At 43.9% G+C, this 24,968-nt stretch overlaps 5 protein-coding genes across 5 annotated transcripts; 3 read left to right on the forward strand and 2 right to left on the reverse strand.

Annotated features, from left to right (window-relative positions):
• Positions 1 to 718: 718 nt before the first annotated feature.
• Positions 719 to 7,307, reverse strand: LOC131886863 (uncharacterized). Its single transcript, XM_059235292.1, has 3 exons — positions 6,296 to 7,307; positions 1,594 to 2,497; positions 719 to 1,512 (listed from the first exon to the last, which is right to left on the reverse strand). The coding sequence occupies exons 1-3, from the start codon at positions 6,483 to 6,485 to the stop codon at positions 1,263 to 1,265; spliced, it is 1,344 nt and encodes a 447-aa protein (XP_059091275.1). The 5' UTR covers positions 6,486 to 7,307; the 3' UTR covers positions 719 to 1,262.
• Positions 7,308 to 10,048: 2,741 nt separating this feature from the next.
• On the forward strand, positions 10,049 to 10,869 carry LOC131886876 (uncharacterized). The gene is made up of 2 exons (XM_059235318.1): positions 10,049 to 10,107; positions 10,260 to 10,869. Exon 2 carries the CDS (start codon positions 10,270 to 10,272, stop codon positions 10,708 to 10,710), a length of 441 nt encoding a protein of 146 aa, XP_059091301.1. The 5' UTR covers positions 10,049 to 10,107; positions 10,260 to 10,269; the 3' UTR covers positions 10,711 to 10,869.
• Positions 10,870 to 11,338: 469 nt separating this feature from the next.
• LOC131886877 (uncharacterized) lies at positions 11,339 to 12,718 on the forward strand. Its single transcript, XM_059235319.1, has 2 exons — positions 11,339 to 11,772; positions 12,276 to 12,718. The coding sequence occupies exons 1-2, from the start codon at positions 11,651 to 11,653 to the stop codon at positions 12,574 to 12,576; spliced, it is 423 nt and encodes a 140-aa protein (XP_059091302.1). The 5' UTR covers positions 11,339 to 11,650; the 3' UTR covers positions 12,577 to 12,718.
• A 409-nt stretch (positions 12,719 to 13,127) lies between these two features.
• On the forward strand, positions 13,128 to 13,930 carry LOC131886875 (uncharacterized). Its single transcript, XM_059235316.1, has 2 exons — positions 13,128 to 13,574; positions 13,660 to 13,930. The coding sequence occupies exons 1-2, from the start codon at positions 13,234 to 13,236 to the stop codon at positions 13,817 to 13,819; spliced, it is 501 nt and encodes a 166-aa protein (XP_059091299.1). The 5' UTR covers positions 13,128 to 13,233; the 3' UTR covers positions 13,820 to 13,930.
• On the reverse strand, positions 13,866 to 22,325 carry LOC131886854 (laminin subunit beta-1-like). The gene is made up of 15 exons (XM_059235280.1): positions 21,772 to 22,325; positions 20,682 to 21,427; positions 20,178 to 20,412; positions 19,910 to 20,098; positions 19,653 to 19,832; positions 19,251 to 19,585; positions 18,768 to 19,181; positions 18,352 to 18,691; positions 17,893 to 18,288; positions 17,475 to 17,805; positions 17,122 to 17,387; positions 15,750 to 16,912; positions 15,060 to 15,365; positions 14,655 to 14,988; positions 13,866 to 14,583 (listed from the first exon to the last, which is right to left on the reverse strand). Exons 1-15 carry the CDS (start codon positions 21,818 to 21,820, stop codon positions 14,354 to 14,356), a joined length of 5,514 nt encoding a protein of 1,837 aa, XP_059091263.1. The 5' UTR covers positions 21,821 to 22,325; the 3' UTR covers positions 13,866 to 14,353.
• Positions 22,326 to 24,968: the final 2,643 nt, after the last annotated feature.

A 24,968-nucleotide genomic window follows, 5' to 3' on the forward strand; every position in this document is an offset into this window, starting at 1 on the left:
CCTGTGGTCACTCTTTGCCTACGGCTTTTTGTTTTTCTGCCATTCTTGGGTTCCCCCTCCAAAGCGAGAGCTCTCAACATCCCAACCAATCCACCCAAAGCAACGCACTGCCAATTCTGATTCATGGACATTCGACACCAACATTGGGGACCTTCTTGAACGACAAAGATCTGACCCATCGTGGTATGGTACCCAGAGTCGAGAAATTGATCAACCGCCAACTTCCCCACCGTTTCTCGATCCTACCACTGACAATGTACCTGGTAGCCCCATCGACAGAAGCTCCTATGGACCTGTCCATTGGTCTTCTCATCCCTTGTCGTCGTTGTCGTCGTCCTCCTCCTTCTCGGCTTCCCCCGTTGCATCAACGTCTTCTTTTTCATCATTGCCTTTTATATCGCCTTCATTCGCGTCTTCGTTTTCCTCACCGCTGTCGTCGTCGTCGTCATCATCATCATCATCATCATCGTCAACAACATCAAAACAGGGGTCGGGAAAAGTGAAAACTTTCGGGGAAAGTGCGACCCAAATCATAGAGATGACTTATTGGTTTGTGAAGTTTGTCGGCGATTTTGACAAGGAATTTGATCAACTCCTCACAAGCCAGCAGGACCAAGATATGCGAAACGATCTCGGTAAAGCGTCCATCATATCTCCTCCTTCTCCTCTTCCGACTGGTGCAGTTTGGCTACGAAAGAACTCGGCTAGTTTGGTCAAATTCGCCAGGTACATCGTGAAATTTATTACTAGCTTTGAAAAGTTGTATAATAAGAGCAGACAATGATTAGAGGGTATTTCGTTATGAGATGTCCTGAGTACAATAATATAACATGCGGCATTTTGAGAATATGACATGAATTCTTTACAATCACATAATAACTTTGTTCTTGAACCATAGTGTTCATACTTGTACGTACATAACCTAGTGTACCTGCCTTCCAATATGGATGAATCTCGTTAAATCCCGTCAATGGGCACCATTTCCAGAATGGACCAATCATAGACTCTTCCTCTTATAATTATAAGCACATTCTCATACGTTTTCTTCTTTTGTACGGACTTGTACGTCGTCGTCGTGCGTGAAACGCATTTCGCACTCACTCTTTTTCGCGTTCTGCGTCGGGTTCTGTTGTGGATCGTAGCTTTCAGTCTTTTATTACTCAATGTTTCCTGTAATCCATCAGAACCTCGACGAGGTATTTCTTCACACGCACACACCGACCAACGAGCTAAGACATGGAATGTCGGGAATTAACCATGCATTACTCGCTCGATGGGCTCGACCCCGACATCGATCTCTTGTTGACGATTTCTTGTCCAGGCTTTCCGAATCGACTCATCACACCAAAGGCTTGCCGCCCTATGGAGGCCACAGGACATTTGAAAACTTCACAGTCATCAATGGTTAGAGCCGCACCATCTTTACGCTTGAGGCTGTCATCATCGAGGATCAAATCCTTATTGACCGAAGTGACGGCACGTCCATCTTCTTTGGGGAGTGATTGAATCAAACTAGAAGAAAAGGAAATTAAATCAACCTCGGAGATTAATGCTCACCCAGAGAGGCTAATCCGATTGCCAAGATCGTATTACCTGCGGCGTTGTCTGATTTGTTCGGGCCTCGGCGACAACAGTGGAGTGCTGGCATAACAAATCGTTTGAAGCAGGCAATCTCGGACTTTCTTCTCCTTGGCTACCTCGACCACACGTCGGGGAACATTTGCTGCTACCTCCACAATGTTCGTGGCCAACCCTCCCAAGTGTTGGGCGCTGTCAGAGGCCAACTCACCGATCCGTGACACGCTCTCCGAAGCTACGTGACTAATGCTGTTAGTGGCTTGGGAAGCGGCACTGCCCATTCTCGAGATGCCTCGTCTATAAGAGCCTCCGATTCGTGAGAGTCCACGGCTGAATCCAGAACCAAAGCGTTTCAGGCCTCGCTTGTAATTTGATCCAATATTGCCGATACTTCTGGCCGTGATTGAACCAATTTTTCCCATCTGCCTCGTATAGAGGCGTCCAAACCCGAACACGCCTTGGGCTGCAGCATGCGACATTCGGGAAAGGCCTCTGGTAGATACACGGCCCATGCGGGTAATCCCATGACCCACTCTGGCCACACCTCGGTGAGCCAAACGGCCTATATTAGTCACGCCCAATGTGGTTTTCCTGGCCACACGTTGTGCGCCACGTACCAAGTTCCGGATCCCATTCCTTGCCACCTTTGCAGTGTTAATCACGGCATTGCCCGATCTCCTTAAACCGTTTTTAGCAATGTTTCTGGCCCCTTGGGCGGATGATTGAAGATTTCTTTTGATATTCGATTCAAAGTGATTGATGCGATTAACGTAATTGCTTTGAGGATGAGGATGAGGATGTCCAGGTTGGCCGTCGCGCCGATTTACTGAGGATCCGTAGAGATCTTGACGCACGTTCTTATCCCCGTAGAGCTTAGTGATGATTCCCACAAGGGCCATGGTCATGAGTCCACCTAAACCTAAAATCAAGAGGCATGGATCAGGTTTGCTCATGCTAAGGTTGGCTGGAAGCAGAAAGGGTTGGACAAGGCTCTCTAATCTCGTCACTGGACTTGCGTCATTATTTGGTAAATGGGCAAAGAGGCACCCGAATGAGATTGTGATTCCCCATGAAAAGTAGACTCAGGATTTTCTCATTACGAAATGAATTTGTGAGGGAAATACAAAGGAAGTCGGCGTAATCCTCTCCCTTAACGACAAAGCTGGGAATTTCCTCTTAAGTTTCTAATGCGAAATTCGTGCCTGTATTTAGGGCCTCTTTTTATGCCATTTGCATCGGAATTCATCATGGTGATAACAATGATGGGATGGTAGCCAGATCAATTATTTACCCATTAAAGGCATGATCTAAGGGGTAAAAAATACTCCTTCGTAATAGCTACTGAACAGACACTTTAGGGGCCTAATTTGCCTAATTTGAATTGGGCTGTCTTGCTTTCGGTTCAAATGTCAGGTAGATGATGAGGACGAACTTCCTGAATGGAACTGGAGAAATCCCGCCTTCCTCTCCTCCATTTTCGCCTACCTCATCCCCTCCTCTCTACCACCACCACCACCACCACCTTCTTGTCTTCTTAATTTTCTCTTCCCTAACTTCATTGAGCGGACAGTTTCCCTCAGAAGAATCTTACCACTTCAATGTTGTAAAGATTAGAGATTGAGATGCCGTCCCGATTAGGAAGTGTTTCACAAAGAAAGCTTCATTCTGTTTGAGCCAAGGAAGAGCCAAGAAAGAAAAGGAGCAATGTGTGTGCTGTGGCACATGTCATTTTGTTCAGGAACCGATAATCATGGCAGATGCATCAATCTTGACGTGTCGCCTCTCCCTTTATGAAAAATCAGTTTACCCCGCCATATACGCATCATAAAGGCTTCTATGGCTGAGTCAAGTATTGTAAGTGCTTAAGCAGTAATTGTAATCAAGAGAAAGTCTACCACGACCCACAGGGTTATGGCTCCATTGGATGTTTTCGAATCAATTTTGCATCCTACTCCGGTGGACCAAGTCTATTAATTAGCCCCTTAACTCACAATGCAATCGGAGAAATCGGCTCCAACGAAGACCAACGGCGAGTCCCCATCTCAAAAACATTTTTAATCTCCCGGGCAAAGATGTGCCATGATTGGTCACGAAGGAAAAGAGGTTGTTTATATCATGGGTATGGACACCAAGGAGAAATCGACTCAGCCCTTTAAGGCATTCCAACTTCCCAAACGACTTTTGGCAAGCAAAACTCCCCTACCTCATGCTCTGTCCGTACGTTCGTTCCTCTTCCCATTGTGCTGCATTCTCCGAGTGAGTGTACATGACTTTTCAAGTCCTAGAAGATATCGCACACTACACTACGTCCGTTCAATGGTACATGCAGTTCATGTTCCAGTGTACGCTCAGTACGTATTAATCACCCAGCATTCGCCATTCAAATCTTGAGTCCAAGTAAAGAGAAGGTCGTGGTTGTGGTTGTGGATTCTTCTATGGATTGCACGTACCGTGTGTGTACAGATACCATACGTACAAAGGAGTCATGATTTCTCTGGGAAGGCAAAGAATTTAGGCTATTTTTGCTCATGATTTTGGGTCTGAGACGAAAGGTATGAATAATCTTGACCAAAACCGAAAGAGAGCATGATAAAATGGAATGCCAAGGATAACAATATCAACATCTGCGTGAGAAAGGGGGGGGGCAAAATTCCGATATCGTTAAGATTCCACAAGAATACTCGCTCTACCTCCGAAGCCCAGTTGCATCGGGAGATTTTTTTTTTCCCCAAGATTTAAAATCATAACCCGAAAAAGGATAATGACTTAAATGAGCCATTTATCTTTTTTAGAACTAGAGTTCTTTGGTTATTTGGAAATGCTGGCTTTGAGGTTGCTCTTCCAAGACCAACAAGAATTCCGCCACAACATTCCGAGCACCTCTAAATCCCATTGCGTATTCTCTAACGATCAGAACTAATAAATTCTAGAAAATTATTCCTTTTTTTCTCTGTTTACAAAGAAGCTTTTCCCTTCATCATTGTTCCATTTAAGGGTTTCTTCCGGCACCGGGTTTTGAACCCACGACACCTATACATAAAAATTTGGTTAAGCAATGACTTACTATTGTTCAGGCGATTTCTCATTACACTTCGAGACAGATTCTTTTCAGTTAAATAAAGTATTTCTTCTACTTTCAACTTTACGACCTCTCGGCTGCTCTTCTGTTAAATGCATCAAATTCCAATTTCTCGCTTAGACCCTGTATTTACGATCAAGCAAAAAGCGAAACTCAAAACTCAGTTATAAATGATACCTTGACAGGGCAGCAGGGACCAGGGACCAATCTCAGGCACCCTCTCTTGTTCTCGTCATTTTATGACATCTAGAGTTGAAAGCTAGACACTATTTTGGTAGTGCTTTAGGTGCACGTTTGGGGTCTTAACCTGTGGTCGGGGACCATTTCTTCAAAGAACATTTTCACATATTTGAAATGTTCCTTGCTTCCGAGTGTAAATCAGTCCGGAATCGGTGCATCAAACGCTCTGATGTACCTAATATGTATTCCCAGAAATCCCACCTTTATCAAAGCCTACGGGAAAGTTTTTATGGAACCCAAAAACAATGGGCAGTCCTGACAGGGGATATGTAGTAAGGTATGCAAAAAAGAGAAAAATATGGTCATTGTAAGACTGGTCACAACTTTCATAGAGTGCATCCCATTATGAGGACCATTTTAATGGCTATGCCAGCAATTGTGTTCTAGAATATTTAGGATTAACATGCACATAATTCGCCTGCTCATTTCCTCCCCTTTTTATAACGAGTTTTCAATCACATGTCTTGCAGGTTTTAAATTTTAAATTGAGCCTCTCCTTCACATCGTAGAAATATTTTTTAGGGCTCTTGGTGTAAAACTGACACTCTTTTGAAGAGGCTAAATCAAATACTTTTTAGAATAACCTGCCTTCTCAATTAATGCTAAATCTCTTTAGAACAGTCTTCAGATTGACCTCCTTCAACACTACAACTCAAACTTTGCGTTTGCTTTCCTCAAGGAACGATATTGACGAAGACAAACATTTGCGTGGACCTGGCTTTTTCTCGCCATGCAAAACAAAATCGTCCAGCTATTGATTTGGTAGTGCCTGCATGTTGAGATTAAGCCGCATTTTTCAACATCTCAAATGCACAATGGAGTGAATAGGAAGTTTGGCTGAGGAAAATTGCATATGCAATACGGCACAGGTTCCGTGCCAGGATATCCATACATAACCCTCCATTTTCAGCTCGTTAATCACCTAGAGCACATTGACTCTGTGGAACGATTCGTCGTTGGATGTCAAATGGTGTCCGAGTAATTTGCATCACCCCTAACTACATACACGTGATACTGAGGATGGTTCGCTTGTTTGTCTCCAGTTCAGTATGAGTTACGACCGATCAGATACAAAAGCCTCACTCTTCAGACATCTCCTTATTGAAATTGAAACCAATTCTATTCGCAGGACTCCTGCATTTGAAGTGGCGAGTCGAGTTTCAATACGACATGTAATAATGAGTATCGTTTGTGCCCAAGTATCCGTACGATACCCGGCGTGCTCCTAATTTTGAGGAGAAAGGGTCATTAAAGCGCCCCAGGAAAGTGCTTTAAAAAGAAATGGAGCAACAATCAGGGCAAGTCTCAGTCAAGATCCTGCAGCACACTAGCTACCTTCACATATTCAAGAAGACATAATTACACGCATAAAAGTGGAGAGGTGAAAGATACCCTTACCTGCCATGGTCTTGTCCGAGTCACTGAAGTCGCTCAAATCGCGGCCGGATGACACTGACATAGCTGAGGAATCCACGGGGACCGATTTTCCAACAGCTTTAGACGGGCTCTCCATTGCTAACCCTAAGCAACATACGATGTGGAGCAACTCCACGGCAACTAACACTACACAGGAGGTGGTTCGACCCATTTTTCACTGTCTTTATTTAGGTATTGATTTTTCAATCACAAGTGTTCTGTTTTTTTTCTTGTTCAACTAGAAATGTAATAATAGTAGGAGCTATTGGCAGTAACTTGTTTGGTTGTTTCGATTCTGGAGATGGGATGAATGACCACTCAAACAAGGATTGAAAACGAGAGCTTGAACGGGATCATCATAGTCACTCATGAACCTCATGCATGGAACTGACACAAGCATCCACGAGTTCCTGTTTGGATTCCACGGTTGGCCGATCTATTCGAGGATTGTCTTTCCACTCGCTCCTTCTATACATACACGCACACACACTCACATACATACACTAGGGATTTGCCTCGTTCTCGTCCTCGTCGACCGAAGTACACCTCAGTCAGTCGCTAGTTAGGTCGAGCCTCAAGGAGTTGGGAAGAGGGCAAAAACCTTTCCAACATCAACTCCGACCATTGCCCGGGACGACGGCCGCACCATCGGAATTCTTGACTTCCAAGCACCTCATCGTCCGGGTCCCTTGTTGCGTACATCCTACGCACCCACCCCGCCCCCGGTTTTGCTCGACCGATGGTGGTTCGAATCTTGACGAACGAATGTGCATGTGGAGGAAGAGGAGGAATAAAAGTTCTCCTAGGTAGTTGTCGGCTGTGTGGGATGGGGGCAACGCCAGAGCCTTCAGAGTTTGATTGAAGGGCCCAGAGCTCCTCTCCATCCACCGAGTAGAGGGTATAAATGTTTTCCTTCACTGGATGGAGAGGGTATACGTATGCGTTCTACGAGTACATTCTATGATGAAGAACCAATGTGAGAGGGAAACTTCGACGCCGCATGGATGAACAGCGCGGGAACAAAAACAACCCACTGTCTTGCATGGACGGACGGCATGAATTGCTTTGCGCAACGTACAGTACATACGACTACGTACATGTACATACACAAGGAGGGACGTACAGTATAAAGCCGGAGCACAAGTGCGTGTTTCTCAAGGAGGAAGATGGTTTGTCGGATTTCTTATCCGAAAGGGAAATGAACGACGGCAACGAGAGGGAAAGAGACTGAAGGAAAGAGGGCCAGGGAGAAACGAAAGACAGACGGAGACAGGCCAAGTGGCCAGAGCCCCCAAAGTGCTCTCTGAGCATGTTTTTATATTGCCTGTTGAAGCAATGGCCTGCAGGAACACAGGTCAAAGTGAAGAAGGTACCCAACCATCACTGGGCTGATGCAAATTTAGAAATGGAAGATAGTAGATTTCGGCTCGATTCAATCGGCTATCGCTTGATCGCTTGATTCTTTAGTTCTAACGCAGACATTAACTGGGATTTCAAAACAATAACATGAAGCGATGAACAAACACTGCATGATTACTGGATAGTGGCTATTGACTAGGAGTTTATTGTTTATGTTTATACAGAGGGAAAATATCTATGGCGAGTATGATGGCGGGAGTACTAGTATGAATAAATGTATGGGAATATGGGTAACTCAAATAGTTATTAGTGTGCTTGTTTTTTGTCTTAGGTTTAGGATAGAGGTTTAAGATGCCAGGTGGGAATCACTATCCCAATTTCGTTCTTTTTTTATTATTTTATTTAACACATTTTGTAAGATTTACCGTGCTTTAAATTGAGGGGTAGGCAAAGAGACCATATGTTCAATGGATAGCTCAATGAATGGTGCTTAAAATCTGCTTTAAAAAATTCCAAACTTGATGTGGTTATAGAAATGAGCTACATTTCATACCTTTCATGTTTGATAGACCCTTGAAAATATTTAATTCATTATTGATTTGCTCGCTCAAGCATCACATTCAAAAAAGCAGGATAAAAGTGCGTATGTTTTCAAGCATTTTGTCATAGATTTTAGGCCTTCCAACTATTTACTAGGTTCATGAAACAAATCTTTTGCAAACTCATTATTTCCTGTACTGACCAACTGCAGTTAACGTTGTGATAAAAAACGAAAAATGGATTACCATAGTGTTCAAATGTGTATTCGTGGATGAGGAATTGTGTTTTAAAGTTTTCTGAAGAAAACAAACGAACAGCGATGACTTTCACATCATTGTCGCCCACCCATTATTCGAAATGAATAGGCCCTTTGTGAAAGTCCTTACTGGAATCGTGGACATCTAGTGAGAGACTGACTGAAGACTTGAATAGAGTATTGCTCCCAATGTTAATGGACGACGAGAAATTCTCTTCCTGCCTACGAACATAGAAATAAATGCTCAGAATCGCCCCAAACATTTCGAGCCACGCCAAGGTACGGTGTTCCTTCCAGTAAATTTCACGGAAAGATGTGACTCCAGATGTGCCTTTTTGTACTTTTTAATGCCATGTGCTGATGACAAACTTGGTGGCTTTTCACTACATGAATAATACCTGAGTGCAACGGCATCATCTATCAAGAAAGATGGAAAGACAGAGAGAGAGAGAGAGAAAAAAAAGAAAGAAACTCGTCACAAAACAATAAGTCCCTGCTTCGCGCCCAAAATTCTCTCACACACGGAGTCGTGTGAAAATTCACATTAATGGGTAATATATTGAAGGACCGAAGCATTCCGTGAATACCTTGTACGTAGGTTGATGAGGGTGTGAGTGAGGTCTCTGTCGATCTCGAACGACACAACGCAAAGTGCTAGTTGAAAGAAACATTCCGATCCAAGATTGGAAGAGAAAGTCAGCACGAATTTCAAGATTTAATTTATGCTACTTCTCACTTTCAAATGAGCTGCTATTCGAAAACATAAATTCAAACCCGTCGGAAATGACATTTTCTGCACAGCAAGAGTTCATGATCCATTACAGATCGACTGTCCTATGATTAGAGGTTAGTCCTATCTACCCAAGTGAAAATGCTAGGTCGGGTCCACACATATTCGTTCTACGTCGGAAAGTCAGGAATTGAGAGTCTGTTACTGAAGTATGTACCTACATACTGTTGATGTAACACTAAACTAGTCTAGTCATTTTGCCGATGAAGTAAAGGATATGGGGCTCTATATGAAATTATAAATAGGACATGTGATAACGGATGTTGTGAATTTTTCTTCCTGTAAAGTGGAAGCGTGGCCGATAGATCATTCCCGTGGACTAGATGTTAGAGCCCTGAAACACTTTTATGCTTTACTGCATTCAAAGGTAAAAACTTACAAGCGGCAGAGTTATTAGCATAGCAAGATCTCTGAGTACAATGGCTGGGTCTCCAATGGCAAAATATTAAATGATGTTGGAGTTGAGCGATCTGTAAGAGGAGTGCAAAATAAACGCCTTTCATTCTCCCTCTTCGCAATTTGGTGGATGACAACATTAACACGAAGGGAAGGATGGACGACTTGGGCTATGCTAAGGATCAGGAAAACATGTTTCTTTCCCCAAACGTCGTCTGTCAATTTCGTTGGATGACCAACCATCGCCAATCAAAGCCTCTGGGGTGTCCGTCCTCCTATGCAGCAGCCTGAGGTTGGAGTGAGAGAGAGAGAGAGGGTAGTGGACAAGGGATGTTATTGACTTGAAATGCTCCCCCAAGTTATTTTTGGAAAGCCTCATCAAGAATGAAGCCCTCAGTTGGATTTCGTCCTTGACCGAGAGAGCATTCACGGGAAAGACACCGAGTGACACAGGTACGATATGTTTTGATTTTCAGTCATTTGTGTTGATAAAAAAACGAATACTTGGCACAACAAGAGATCAAGCCAGATCCGCTCGTATCACGCACAGCCATGGACTACTATGCATGATTAACGACACTGTTTTCTTTCAAATCCTCATGAAGGGCACCATTAATGATGAGAAGCTTCATTTATCTTGGGCCCATTTTGGCTTTGGCTGCTGTGGCTGCCACGGCCGCCCCAAATGACTTTTCTGGCTCATCCCAAGACCACCAAGATCCGGCATCGCCCAAACAAGGATGGTCGCCCTCCAATGAGCCAGGGCTGTATTTCTCGACGGAAAGTGGGTTCTACCCACCCACTGCCAATGACCCCTATTTCTACGGGCCAAGTGCGGCTGGCAATGGCCTCTCCTTGTCGGGGCTGATTTCAACGGGGTTGAGCATTTTCGCTGGAATCTTTATGATCACCTTCACCATCACGTTCCTGACCAACTTCTTGCAATCCAGCTTCGTCAAGGACTTGTTCAAAGGGCGGTCCCTGGATACTGACACCATTGCCGACGTCACTTACATGATCTATGACGCATATCAGAAATTTGAAAACATGTCGTAATTGATCTCTTGTCCTGCTGGATTGTCTCCTTATGTCTACTATGGTATTATTCGATCTCTTTCGTGCTACCAAGGCGTGGATGCATGACTTCCACACTTGTCTAACTTTGATTCATATTTCTGTGAACCTCTAGAAATGAAAATAAATGTGACGCCAGAAGAGCTGTTGTTTTGCATTCTGATTGCAGTCGAATGACAGTTCGAATATTCAACATCTAATCATTATTAGCAAGTTACTTGAAGCGAAACAGGCAACAAAGAAAACGTGCTTGGAAAATTTCACGGATTCAATCATCGATTAGCCATCATATTATCTAACTGCCACAAGCACTTGTACAAGACCAGTGTTGAATACATTGAACGGACCCGAAACTCGCGCCATGTTTTACATTAGCGTAGAATCATTTAGTAGGCCAAGCAGACTTGATCAGATCAGTAAAATGGGTGATGATAAATGAAACAAATGCCACTATAGTAGCTCATGGCTTTAGCAATCAGTGCCGTAGATTACTTAGCGAAAGCAACAGCCCCTTCTAAGTAGGTTTTGAGTAGGTCAATTGCTTATGGTCCACGCAGCGATCTTCGCTTTGTTTTCGACTTGAGACTCAAAACGAACGAAATAAACAGCAATAATGATGGGCTTCCGTCCATCCAGCCTCAAGCCCTTTAAACGCAAACAGGTCCGAGTGAAACGAACAAAGAAAGCACCCAAGTCAGCAACAACAGAGGAGGGGATCCTCCAGAGGATCATCAAAGGGAAGGATTGTTGTCCAAGGACACAGATGAAAGTCCGCAGGCAAGATCTGACGGGAAAAAACAAGTTATTAATAGATTTGTTTGTTGCCCTTGACCGTCGAGACTTTCAACGTTTCAGTTTCTCTGGAACCCTTTAACTGATAACACCTCATTCCTCCGGATCATCCCGTCCAAGCCAAACAAACATGTTGCTTTTCTTGATCTTTACATTGGCTTTGAGTGGCTCAGCCATGGCTAATACACAAGCTGCTTATCATCCTCCCACAGAGCATCATCATCGGCCAATGCAGTCCAGATCTGGATTTGGGTACGTACCATCTTTAGATTTGCCTCAGAGTACTTGAGCATGAGTTCTGCATTTGCAAGTGGGCAAAAAAAAACTCGTAATGCATGATTCCAAGTTTAACGCTTGACTTGGCCCAAAGTACTCCTGTAATGTACTCTCGACTGTTCTCGCTTTCAGTGACAAAGTAAGTGAAGGCGTTCCTGTGACCTATTCAGAGTCGCTTTTTATGACTTTCTTCTTTGTGTTGGGCACTTTGCGCGTTTTGGATGTGGTCTTAGGGGATTCCAATCCAACCCACACATTCATCAACGCGGCTCAAACTGGGCGAGAAAATCGAGCCCACCAAGTCACCGGTCTCATTGAGAGATTTCAACGGAGTCACTCGATCGTTCAATGATTGGCCCATTGGGATGAGGGGACTGTCACTTTTGCTCGGGCTCCCATCGCCTGACTCTTTTCAATGCTTGGCCAGAGAAATAAATGATGCATAACTTGATTGGGCTCTCCTGCTTATTTTGTTCCAGTTTCAATGCTGGAGTGGGCGTGGATAACGGCTTGGGCGTGAACGGTGGCTTCCAAGTTGGAAATCCCTTGAACAGTAACATCCTCGTCCCTGTCATCATTGGCTTGGGTTTGCTCTCGTTCTTCAACATCGTTCTCACCGTCCTGACTCCCCTTTTCTCGAAGACGAGCAAGAGCGACACGGACGCTGCGGAAACGCCTGCCACCCCTGCGGACGCCGCACGAATGAGCAGGAATATGATGTACATGGCCAATAACGTGATGGAGGCCATCGAGAAGTTCAAGAACCAATATCAAGATTAGAATCCATTTCTCTTTTTCCCGTTAAAACGATAACAAGAGCAACATGAATAAACGACACAATGCTTAGATTACGTTCAATAGCCCACCGCAACATATCATCAAAATGTTCATTTGCTATGATGAATAAAGTTCCAGAATCTTCCGTTCCTGGCTGTTCAATGGTCTTATCAACCCATCATTTATGACCCGACCGAGGGATAGCAAAAAGATTTCGGTCGGATACTCCATCGAGCTCTTCCTGTGGTTAGATAGATGGGGGTGCAAGGAAAGCGTATTGCTGACCTACAAAAATTGTTTCATTGTGATTGCTTGGAGAGGACTCTGAATTCTCGAACCCATGAACCCGAACGACTACTGTTAAAAGCAATCTCAGCATGCTTCTTGAATCCATTTTTACATCTTCCACAATTAAAAAGACGCCCACAGAAGCTGTTTTTACTGGTGTAATTTGAAAGATGTTTCCTCTCTTTAAACGGCATTCAAATGCCAAGGTCATTGACAGTCTAATTTGGTGTATGTTCTGCCCTAATTCGATCATCCAAATGAGCTACCGTTTCGAAAGGGTCAGCTCAGTCTCTTTCAAGACGAGTTCGGAGTTGAACGTACACTGATTCAGTTTCGGTTCCAAGTGCTAATCTTTGGGATATCACAATCAAGATGATGTTGATCCAAGTCTTTTCAGCCTTCATGGTCTTGACACTGACATTAGACAGAACATACGGCAAACCCCAAGGGGAAGATTTGACCAATGAAACCGTCCTTCCCGTTCTCCCGGAAGAAGATATCAAGTACAGTTTCTTTCCTGAAATCAATAGCGAATTCGCTATTGATGCCAAGGATACTGGCGCCACCATTCGTGGCATGTTTGGCATCACCGACTACCAAGGTATCTTCATGTACACCACCATCATTGTGAGTTTTTTGACGGTTCTGGCCAAATCCATGGGAATCACGTTGTTCCCAGGGCTTACTGCAACATTGGAACGTCTCACCGATAGGTATGTACAGGACCTCACATTTTGCCTTTTTTCATCTTTCAAGCTCCATAGCAATTTTTGTTCTTGTCTTCCTTGACTCATTTAGACTCGATATTGGTGTCAACGGTATTAAGGAGGGTGTGGCCACGGTTAAAAAACAGATTCGAGGGCGAGGTCTGCCCTTGGACGAAGTTGCACTCGATTCCATCACGGATGTTGTGTACAAGGCTCTCGATGCGTACGAGGGTTTTAACGAGATCCAATGAATCGTAGACTATGTACTCTGTAGTGTGCTTTGAATTCTATTGGAAATAAATAAATAAACGCCTTTTGTCCAAGAGACCGACTACTAGAGACAGGCGTTTTTTTTATTGGTATTGTTGTTGTTGTTGTTATTAATATTATCATCATTCTCATTTTATCAGATGTGTAAAAAAAATCCATGTACACATATATATGTCACATATCTACACCACATGTAAGAAGGCATATGCAGCCAAGACCTCGAGCACCAAACACTACTCACTGTACTATTACAAGCCTTTGTACAAGACAGAAGAAAAGCAAATCCAACTTGAACCTCCATAAGCATGTCCATTTGCCACATGCGTGTCCTATTTGACGTGAAAGTCGTTGCACATCCTTGACTACTAAGATTCGTTCATTCACTTGCTCATTTAAATCGTTCGTGCGCTCGTTAGTTCAGTCGGTCATCGTAAAAAGTCCACGGATTACAATGGACGAGGTACCCCCATTCAACTGCGCTTCTGCTCTGCAACTCAACAACTAATGCACTACTTTCATCGCTCATAAATGGCTCTTCTACTGTTGCAAGATGGCTCGAGAGCTCCTGGTCGACACACACAAGTAGCGGACGGACTCCAAGTGCTGGGTGGGGAACACGTGCGATAGTAATTCGACTTGTCCTCGATCACTTGCAAATGAATGTTCATCTCGCAATTCAAGGCCATCAACTCAGACGACAGTTCTTGAAGACGTCGCTCGGTTTCTTCGAACTCCTTCTCCACATCTGCAATGGAGTCCCCCAATGGTTTTGAGGTCAGGACCAAATTCGGCAATGTTTGAAGAAGCAATACATACCTTGGATGTTGGTGAGCTTATTCGAAGCGGATGTGGCCAACTCACTCGCTCGACGTTGGAGGTCGACTGCCAGGTCCTTGGCACTCCCGATGGAATTGGTCTTGGCGTCCAGACTACCACTCACGTTTTTGAACTCGAGGTTGAGATTGTACAACTCGGTATTATCCTCACTGGCTTGGTTTTTGGCCTTGGTGGCCGCATCTCGAGAGGCGTTGACTCGCTTGGCATTACGAATAAAGCTCGTTTGTAGCGATTGCTGACGCCGTGCTAGATCTTGGACATCCATGAGAGATTGATCCACGGAGCGAATGGCTTCATCCATGCCACTCGCGATCTACAATTCAGATTCATGCCATGACCATTTCCAGAAGTACTAACGACAATGTAATAACAAAGGCTACATACTTGAGAGAGGTCCTTCCGCGCTGAATCGATGTCCTCTTGAGCGCTCTGAATGGAAATGTCCGCCATATTTTGGGCTTCTACCGCCTGGCTGAGGAAGTTTGTGACCTCTTCGGCATGTTTGAGTTGCTCTTCGGCGTTTTGTTTCGTGAAATCGGCCCTTCTTTGCAATTCTTGAGCTCGATTAAGATCATCAGCCGTTTCGGCCAAAATTTGATCCACGTTGGTAACAGAATCGATGGCAGAGTTAATTTCTTGCGCCAATCCACTGATTTCTGAGGAATCCAAATCCATTTCCGCTGCCAAACACTGAAAGTTTTCAGACATCGTTTACATATGGTGTATATTTGCAATAGTGACAAATTATAGTCTCAACCCAAATTTGACGAGATTATCGCCTTCTTTTCTATTTTTGACTTTTACTGTCAATTCGCTATTCATTTTTACCAACTGAAAAATCCATGAACAACGTTCAAAAACAAAACCGAAAGAAAAGAGTAGGTTGACTAAGCGGAATTGTGAAATATTTAGAGGGATACGCACGTCCAGAACCTTAGGTGACCATTTACCTTTGACTTACAAAGCCCATTCATTACCCATGAGCAACAGATGCCCAAAAATGCATTTTAATTTTGAAATTTAAGTAATAAGTGATGGGGGTTTTATGCCCCCCCCCCTCTTTAATGCACTTACTTCATCGGCAAGTTTTTGAACGTCTTCGGGTGAGGCTTTATCTCCTGATGTGTAAACATTGATGCTATCAACGAGGCTATCCACTCGTGTGGTTTCTCCCACTGATCGATTTTTGGCTTCATTAGCCAAGTCAAATGCTCTCTGTGCCTCTTGAACGGCCCCTAAAGCGTTTTGATGAGTCTTCGTGATATCGCGCAAAACTCTCTCTGCTTCCCTGTCTTTTTCAGAAAAGACCTCATCGGCAGCCTTCGCCGAACTAACGGCTTCCTCAGCTTTGGAAAGAGCACCATTGAGACAAGAGATGCCTCCACATTTCCCGCAACCTGCACCTCCACAAAGTGTATCGCAAGGTTGGTCCGCTCCGGTATCACCATCACAAATCTGTCGATTCAAATCCGGAATTTTCGCCTCCAAGTTGTCGATTTGGACAAGAATGTCATTCAACTTTTGCTGGTTTTGCTCTTGGGTGCTCGTAAACTGATCTTTGGAGGTGTTCATGAGAGTCTCAGTGGCTTTGCGTTGCTTTTCAGAGTTGGCCAATAATCCGCCCTCGGTCTCGATACCGCGAACTTGAACTGCAGCCTCATCAGATCGACGCTTGGCTTGACGAGTCAGATTGAGAGCACCCTCTACGTTGGCCTCTTGGAGGCTAGTAATTTGTTCCTTCATGTCTTGGGCATTTAGTTTGAGGGTATCGGCCTCTTTTCTCAAAAAGTCCAAACTGGACGAGCCTTGCAAAATGGATTGTTGGAGATTACTGAGATTGTTATCCAGTTCCTCCATATTTTGATTGGTTCCTTGTAGGGCCACATTAATTCGATCAATGTCTGCTTGCACACCAATCAGTTCATCATTGGATACGGAAGCACTAGTCAGAATACCCTTGACTTCCCTCAAAGTGTCCTCCATATCGACGAAATCTCGAGTGTAGGCGCCGGTGACTCCGGTGATTTTGACTTGCTCGGCCCTTTGTACTTGATCCCTGGTCTGGTTTTGAAGTCCCAAAAGAATGCGATCCCAATTAGTGAAGCACTCCCCGCACTCCACACATCTTGGGAGATCCGTGAATGGGATTTTCCGGTCCAAAACGGGATGATCCGATGTTAAGGCCATTTCTTGGACAAAGCCGCGGGCACATTCGTCACATTTCTCACCCCCAATGCCTAAATAAAACCACGACAAATCATGAAATCAAAAAATTGACTAAATGGACATAGCACCGTCACCATCAGGGCGTTATGTTATTCTGGAATTAGTTCTACACTAAATCTAAGCTAAAGCCTCAGAGTTAACTGGCAGTTGCAGTGTTCCTAAAAGTAGGGAAAATAGTCGAGAATAGAGAGGCCAAGTTGGTACGGAAGGCATTCCTAACCTTCAAGACAAACGCATTTGCCAGTTTGATGATCGCATTGGAATGATTGTGATCCTTGTGGATTACAATTGCAGTCGTAGCATTCAACTCTTGGGTCTCCCCAATAGTTCTCTTCACATTGATCGCACCGACGGCCTCCAAATCCGGGCTTACAAGCACATTGGCCATCAAACACGTTGCAAGTCTCGGAAGTAGAGCCTACGAAGTCACAATCACAATGCTCGCAACCTTCACCACTTGCTAGCTTCCAGTGGTTTTCTCGACATCTAAAAGACAAATGGCACAGATTCATGATCACATTCTGGTGTAAAATATCTCTTGAATAATTTGACTCTGCTGTTTGATGAACCCACCTGTCGCACTCTCGGCCCTCCACGTTCGGTAAGCAATGGCACTCTCCAGTAAATCGATCACAGTCAAAACGATTGGGATCTGTGCCCAAGATGTTACAAATGCAAGCCTCACATTGACCTTGAACAGCATCTCCGAAGAATCCGGCTTGGCAATATTCGCAGTGATCACCTTCGGTGTTGAATAAACATTTCAAGCACTGACCCGAACTCGAGTCGCAATTGCCCGTGTCCTGGAAGTTCCAGTTCTCACTGCAGTTACAAGAGACACAAGATCCTCCGGGAATCTCTGGATTGCCGTAGTAGTTGTCAGAACAAACGTCACAACGGGCACCTAAAAGCCAGCAAATTCGAAGTAAGAAATCATGTTTGTCATCACGCAACACATTTCTGTAATTTTAAGTTTGACTTGGAATTCTACCTGAGTATCCCAGGTCACATTCACAGACGGGTTCGTTGTTAGTGGTATCCAAAAAGCATCGCTCGGCAAATGAGTGGCCACTCGCTTTGGTATTGGGACAAGGGCATTCACGGCACGGGATATTGGCCTCCAAAGTTGGATCCCCATAATAACCCTCAAGACAGACTCCGCATTCCGGACCGTCCGTGGCGTCTCTACAGTTAATGCATTGCCCGGTCTGAGCTTCACATATATCAGCATGACCATTGCACTGACAAGGCTGACAGTTGGGGAAGTTCCAGAAGCCAGGTTGACATTCGTTACATCGTCGACCATAGGCCTTTTCGGCACAGTTACATTGACCATCAGTCTCTCGACAGAAAGGATCCAAGGATCCCACATTGTGGCAATTGCAAGCTAGAATGAGATCATAGTTTTTAGGCTAAAATTGCCAGGGGAGAATAATGGGTACGAACTAACGTTGGCATCCACTGGCACCAAACCCAAAGGTTCCCGGAGCGCAACGATCGCATCGTCTTCCAACGACATTTTTCTTGCAAGGACAACGACCAGTGTATTTGTCGCAAAGGGTCGATTCGGATCCCGTGTTGTCGCACTCGCAAGGTTTGTTATATCCACCCTCAAAAGTATAGTAGGAGATCGAGTTCAAGAGTGCTCGACACTCCTCCGGAATCTCCGGCGTTGGAACGGCGAGGAACAAGTCCCGACAACGATAGTTTTCGTACTCTTCCCGCTTTTGCTCGGCCATGGGCGATCCTTCAAAGATTTCCAAGCTCTCGGTTCGAGGTATTAAGGCAATCTGAAAGAGCGTTTTCTTTCTGTTAGCGACAATGCTTGACCTAAAAAGGCATATAGCTTCAATAATCGAGCTTTACCGAATCAATCAAGATGTTGGACTTGGGATCCGGGGTGTTAGGGTCATATTGATCGAAGGTCAGTTTGATCTGATAGCGTTGTCCCTCTTCGAGACACACGGGATTCCCCACAATGGTGTGTCTTTGGTTGTTTGGCATGGAGAACTGGGTCGGTCCGTCATTGGTCTCATTACATTTTCCATTGGGATCTGGTGCTCCATCTATTCGAATGAGTTCTATTTTGGCATTGTCCCAAGGATTCGGATGGTTGGGCTGTTGCTGATATCGGACCACGAGATCGTAATCCAAGTCCTTGAAAATGGCTGGTACATCAAAAGTGAGCGTGGATCCTTCGTAGACTTGCATGTATCCAAAGCCCGTCCAAGTGTTGTCTTCCGGTCGCGAACTGGGTTCCTTCCTGATTACTTTGGTTGGCTACAAGTTAGATTTTCATATTTTAAAAGCATTATCACGGCAAATATTTGTCTGATGCGTTTCCTTTACCGGATTTTGACTCCCAAACGCAAGTTCTCCCTCGAAGAGCAGAAAATCTAATCCTCCGGAATAATATCCATCATCCACGGTATCACAACGTCGTCCACCAATGTTGGGTCGGCATTTACATTGACCCGTCATGACATCACAGTTGTTATCGTAAGAACCACCGATATCACAATCGCAAGCTTTGCACCCATTGGGATCATCCATTGATAACCCATAATGTTGTGGCATACATTGGTCACAATCCCTTCCAACCACGAATCGTTTACAAGTACAATCGCCTGTGACTTGATCGCATCCATCATTGGAAACAATGCCCTCTAGCATGCATTTGCATTCTGCACACAAAAAAGAGGGTGTCACTATGAGCTAAAGGACTATCTATTGAATCAGGATTATTTGTACCTTGACATCCATCGGGATTATCTAGTGTGAAGTTCCAAAAGCCATTCATGCATCGGTCACAACGCTCTCCGCCAACATTTGTCTTGCAATGACATTGGCCGGCTAAGAGCCCTTCTTCGGGATCAGTGCGACCATCGCAAAGACCACCATCAATGGTTCCATCAGGTTCACAATCACATTCTGAGAAAGGCAACATCAATACAAAGCATAAGTTGATTATAAGTTGTAAAAAATGGTGAAATTAAAAACAAACTTACGTTCACAAATGTTTGGATCATTCAGCTCTAATTCGGGCACTTGGAAAAAGCCTTCTTTGCAATATTCGCAATGAATACCGTCGGTGTTATGTGAGCAGTTGTTACACACCCCACCACTCACATTTCCTGTGGCAGCATAGACGTATTGATTGAAGTAACAACTCGAAGCATGGTCATTGCAGTTGCACTCTGAAACAAGTAAGAATTGTATGGATTGATGGCAATGTTTTTGGTGCTGAGGATGGGTGAGTTGAAATTAGCGAGTTACTTTTGCATTCGTTCTTCTTCTTTCCTGTCGCGGGTTGCCAAGGAACATCGTTGTAATCGTCCAAGCAGTATTCGCAATTATTTCCTTTCGTGTTATGGGTGCAGTCACATTTGCCATGAACCATGCCCATAATCGCCTCGTGTTCTACTTTTTCGGGAAGGCATCGCTCCGCATGACCGTAGCAAGAGCAAGATCCACGGACTGTCATGTCGTAAATGGAGTAGTAGTATTTTTCCTAGAGAACCGAGAAAATGATGTGGATTCTGAGTGTGTGTGCAAATACAGTATCAATGACTGACATCTCACGCCTCATTCGTCACGTCGTACCATTCCGTTAGTCGTTTTCGCAAATTCTTATTCTCCTAACTTGTTTGCAGATCAAGGTCAGCAATATCCAGTAATTTATTGCAAAATCTAGAGCACTACTGGACTCCAAGTCGTTCATTCATTTGCATGGATTCTGCTCAAAAAAGAAAAACAAAAAAAAAATGACTAGTCCCTCACCTTGATGTCCAGCCTCTCTGTTTCCAAGTTTTCATCTCCCAGAGTATGAAGTTTGGTCATATGGATCCTAAGATTGGTGGTCTTGAGTAAATCCTGCACTTCCTTCGAGTATGGGTTAAATCCAGGGCTGTGGATGTTGATGTTGGGGGGCAGCACTCGGTAAATCACCGACCCAAAAGTTGTGGGCGTGAGTCGCGAGTAACGCCTTTGACAAACGGTTTCGTTCAGATACCGTGGAGCTCCTTCATAAATCCCGGGAAAGGACCTGGCACAATCGTAGGCGAAATATCGATGAATCTTCCAAGTCTGACCCCAATCATAGGACTTTTCAATGTACATGGCCGCCGGTCGAAACGTCTTGAAAGTGATGATCAAGTGGGTCACGTGAAATTCCGCCTCCAGATCCAACTGAATGGTGACATTCTCCACCCCATTTTGAGCTTGCCACCAAGTACGGTATTGGCGGGCGGGCTCGGCATCTGGGGGCTCCATTCGATAGACCAGATTTTCAATTCGGTGAGAAGTCTGAGGGTTTTGCTCGACCCCTTGGTCCGTAGAATCGCACCAGAAACATTTTTGATCCCTCCTCGAATATTCCAAATGTGAGAGAATACAATAGCGTTCCCTCCTCTCCAAGCCACAAGTGGAAGTGGCTTCCAGTTTGTCTTGTCGTCCAATGAGTAGATTACCCGTCGCTGGATAGCATGATCGCTCTTCACAACCACGGCTCACAGGTGTGTAACTCTCTGGAAGTTGATTACGGTTAGTCCAAGTCTACCCAAACACCCAATCAGTGCTACGGATTAGAGTTCCTTCACCAACTTTGAACTACACGCCTCAACCAAAGTTTTATGCCGTTTAACCTTCACCATCAAGTTGGCTGTACATGTAGTAGTATGTTATCAATTCGTATCTGTGCATGACGACGGTTACCACCTCGTACTTACATCCTGGTTGGGTACCCCGATATCGGGGTCCACTTTCTGCAATCAAATTCAGCCCATGGTTTGAAATACTTAATATCTTTTTTTTTTATGATGGCACGATGAGTAGAAAAGAAGGTTGATCAAGTCTGTTGTCTGTTGCTTACCTGACAATGAGACCAGGCCCAAGGCCAGAAGAGGTATGATTGGTTTCATTCTGAAGCCTTATCACGAGATCATTTTTCACACTTTGAACACTTTCCAAACACCTGACTGGACAGGATTCCCTCGGGTAGATAGCCCAGGAAACAACGCACACAGTTCAGACAGAGACCGTAGTAATCAGGAGGCTGCTTTTTCTGGCAGTTCTTGCGGCGGGCTTGGTGGGACTATTCTTGGCAACCACAGAGTTGGGAGATGGAGACCAACAATTTCCTCGACTTACATGGGTAGCTGTTATGGAAGGAAGAGATAAAACTTCAAGAGTGCGCCACAGCTTGATCGGGTGGGAAATCGACAAAAATGAGATCCGATCTTCGCCGCATCTGGCATGCACATGTGTGCCCAGTTCTAGGCCAGCTCTCTCTTGGGCGACATCTCAGGGAATATACGACAGAGGAGAACCAACACATACATGTACATTTGTACATACTGTGCCAACAGTAAGCCAGCCAGCGGAGTTAGTTAGAAAAAGACGGCGGACGAGCTTCTCCTGGCATCGTTTAATAATTCCCTAGTAGGCCGATTCGGTTTGAGAGAAGTAGTGGAATGTTGTAACCCCCTCTCTCTCGTGGGTCCGATGGTCCAAGAACGCCACCAAAAGCTCTCTCTCTCTCTCTCTCTTCATGTCGCATGTATGTACATACATACAATGAGCATCAAAGACTTCTGCATGGATGGAAGAGGGATGAGGAGAGTGGAATTTCTTAGGCCGTCAATGCTTGCAGAGGGAACTCAAAAAGAGGTCATCGAAGAGGTACTTCTCCTCATAAAAAACAAGCCTAACCACTCCTTTTTCACAAAGTTATCCTGAACTTTGGGTTACTTTGGAATACACAACACATTGTCCTAGTTGTCAAAATGGGTTAAATTAGGCTACACTGGATCATGGGGAGTCTTTGCCTAACATGAAATGGGCTTTGAATGCCCGGATCAAAGGATGTGTTGTTTAGGGAAGGTCATCCAGGAATTGAAGTCATTGACATTTTTGAGGCAGTGTTTACTTGGTGCATAAACATTGGAATCAAGTTTCGGCTTCACAATGTAGGTTTCTAGCACCACCGAATCAAGCAGTCAATGAAATGGGGAAACACAGAGAAAGAGGGAGAGTCAGAGTGAATCTTAAATGAGCATACGATTAGATATAAGGAAACCTCTTACGTTTGTACTTTAAGAAATGCAACAAACACTTACGCTACATCCTCTTCAGGTGGTTGAATGGACTGAGAAGAGGATGTTATTGACCTGTGGTCACAGGTGACAAGAGCACGGACTGACCAGACACGCACCTCAGGCAGTGCACAACTGTGAAGGTTTACATCATTTCGACCGTCTGCCTGGCCAATTCAAAAGTTGTACGATTTCTGGTTAAATCTACAGCTTTTGAAAGAAATTGTTCCCCAAGATGTGTTTTGCATTTTTCATGGATTCAAGCCGAAATGAGACAAAAAGATGGATGACTTGGATGACGTGTTTCAACGATATGAAATTGTTAGCAGAGCGCAAGTGTCAGATGTTCCTGAAAAGTTTCAACAAAATAGAAAGATGAACATGCAAACCATGAGGTCTCTTCTTCGTTTGGTTTTTCGACCTCCAGCGTTGGTTCGATTTATTTTGGTGTTTCTTTGATATTCGTAGGGAACACGTAGAAGGTAATACAGTGGTAGATCTTATGGTAAGTGTCAACTCAATTCTTCTATTGCACATCAAATATGTCTTGGAAGGTAGGGCAAGCTCGTCAAATCTAATCCAACAATAGGGATCATAAATGGTGCAATTAACCGACAGTAAGTGTTCATTTTTTTGAATATTATCTTTGACCTTTTGCAGAGCATTAGTAACAAAATTACAAGTCACGAAATTACAGTAATTCGTTCCATTTCTCGAAAAAGGAAATGTAATTGCATTACATTTTAAAATTGCGTAATTGTAACGACCCAAAATCTACAAGAATTACTCGTTACTCGTTCCTTTTTCAGCTTCCAGAATGCCCTATAATTTTTCGTTTTTCCCGTGACACATGAAGAAACTTAAAGCCTTAAACAGAAATTACCATTTTTACTAATTCCATCTAGCATAATTTGATCAAAGAAAGTCAGGGTTGAAAATTGTGTTTGCTTTTAACCACTCTGAAGGTGTTATTGGTTTTGAATCTTCTTGCATTTGCTACTTTGGTGTTTACATCTTCTCAACTAATTCCGTTGGCCTCAAGCACAGAAAATGTCTCCTTAGCTTGAATATGATGCTTCAAATTTTCAAAGCCTCCTCACTTCACTTCACTTGGACTTGATGGACTTCTTACAGAGAAGCTTTAACGACTTCACAATGTCTAATACTGTTTTCCATCATGAATTTTGCAACATTGTTTTAAACCTTTAACAATTATTATCCCATCCAGGGTCTCAATCTTGACTCCTTAAAGTATTATGATGCAAAATAATTTTGAACCGTTATGCCAAGATTAAATGCCAAGGCTCATAATTGGAAAATGTTGACAGGAAATCTTCAAATGTTACGCATTAGGACTGCTTGAGTCAAAAAACTCCATTTTTTTCGAGAAGAATGGTCTGGATGGGGAAAACCATATAATATTGGTCATTTAAAATTTTAGTAAAAGTAATTGTAAGGAGTAACGCCATTGCATCTTTTTCGAGCAATGGTTGTGTAACGAATTACTATTTTTGACTAATGTAACTGTAACTGTAATTTGTTGCTTTTATTGAGGAACGGCTAATGAATGCCCTGACCTTTTGCAATCCTGCTGAACTGACTAGAGCCCAATTGGTTGAGGCATATTCAATATATGATGAACAATCGACTTCCACAGAATGAACATGGTCATACTCCCTCTGGACTTATATGTACGATATATCCAACCACCCGTTTGGAAAACCTGTTTTGGTATGACTTTATAGACAGGAGTTATGTGCGATGCATATTCCGTTTACTTTGCTTTGAAACGCCCCGTATGTGAATGTTCTTTTAAGTTTTCAAATAGAATCTCTAAATTTTACATTTTGTGACTTCAAATTTAGCAATTACGTTCATTCATGAAATGCTCAAAACCTAGTACGTTCACATGTGACAAATCAATGCTCGTCAAAATCAAGCAAGCGAGGATGCGTTTGAGAGAGAGAGAGAAAGT

This window comes from Tigriopus californicus, chromosome 9 (assembly GCF_007210705.1).
Source record: "Tigriopus californicus strain San Diego chromosome 9, Tcal_SD_v2.1, whole genome shotgun sequence".
Lineage (NCBI taxonomy): Eukaryota > Metazoa > Arthropoda > Copepoda > Harpacticoida > Harpacticidae > Tigriopus > Tigriopus californicus.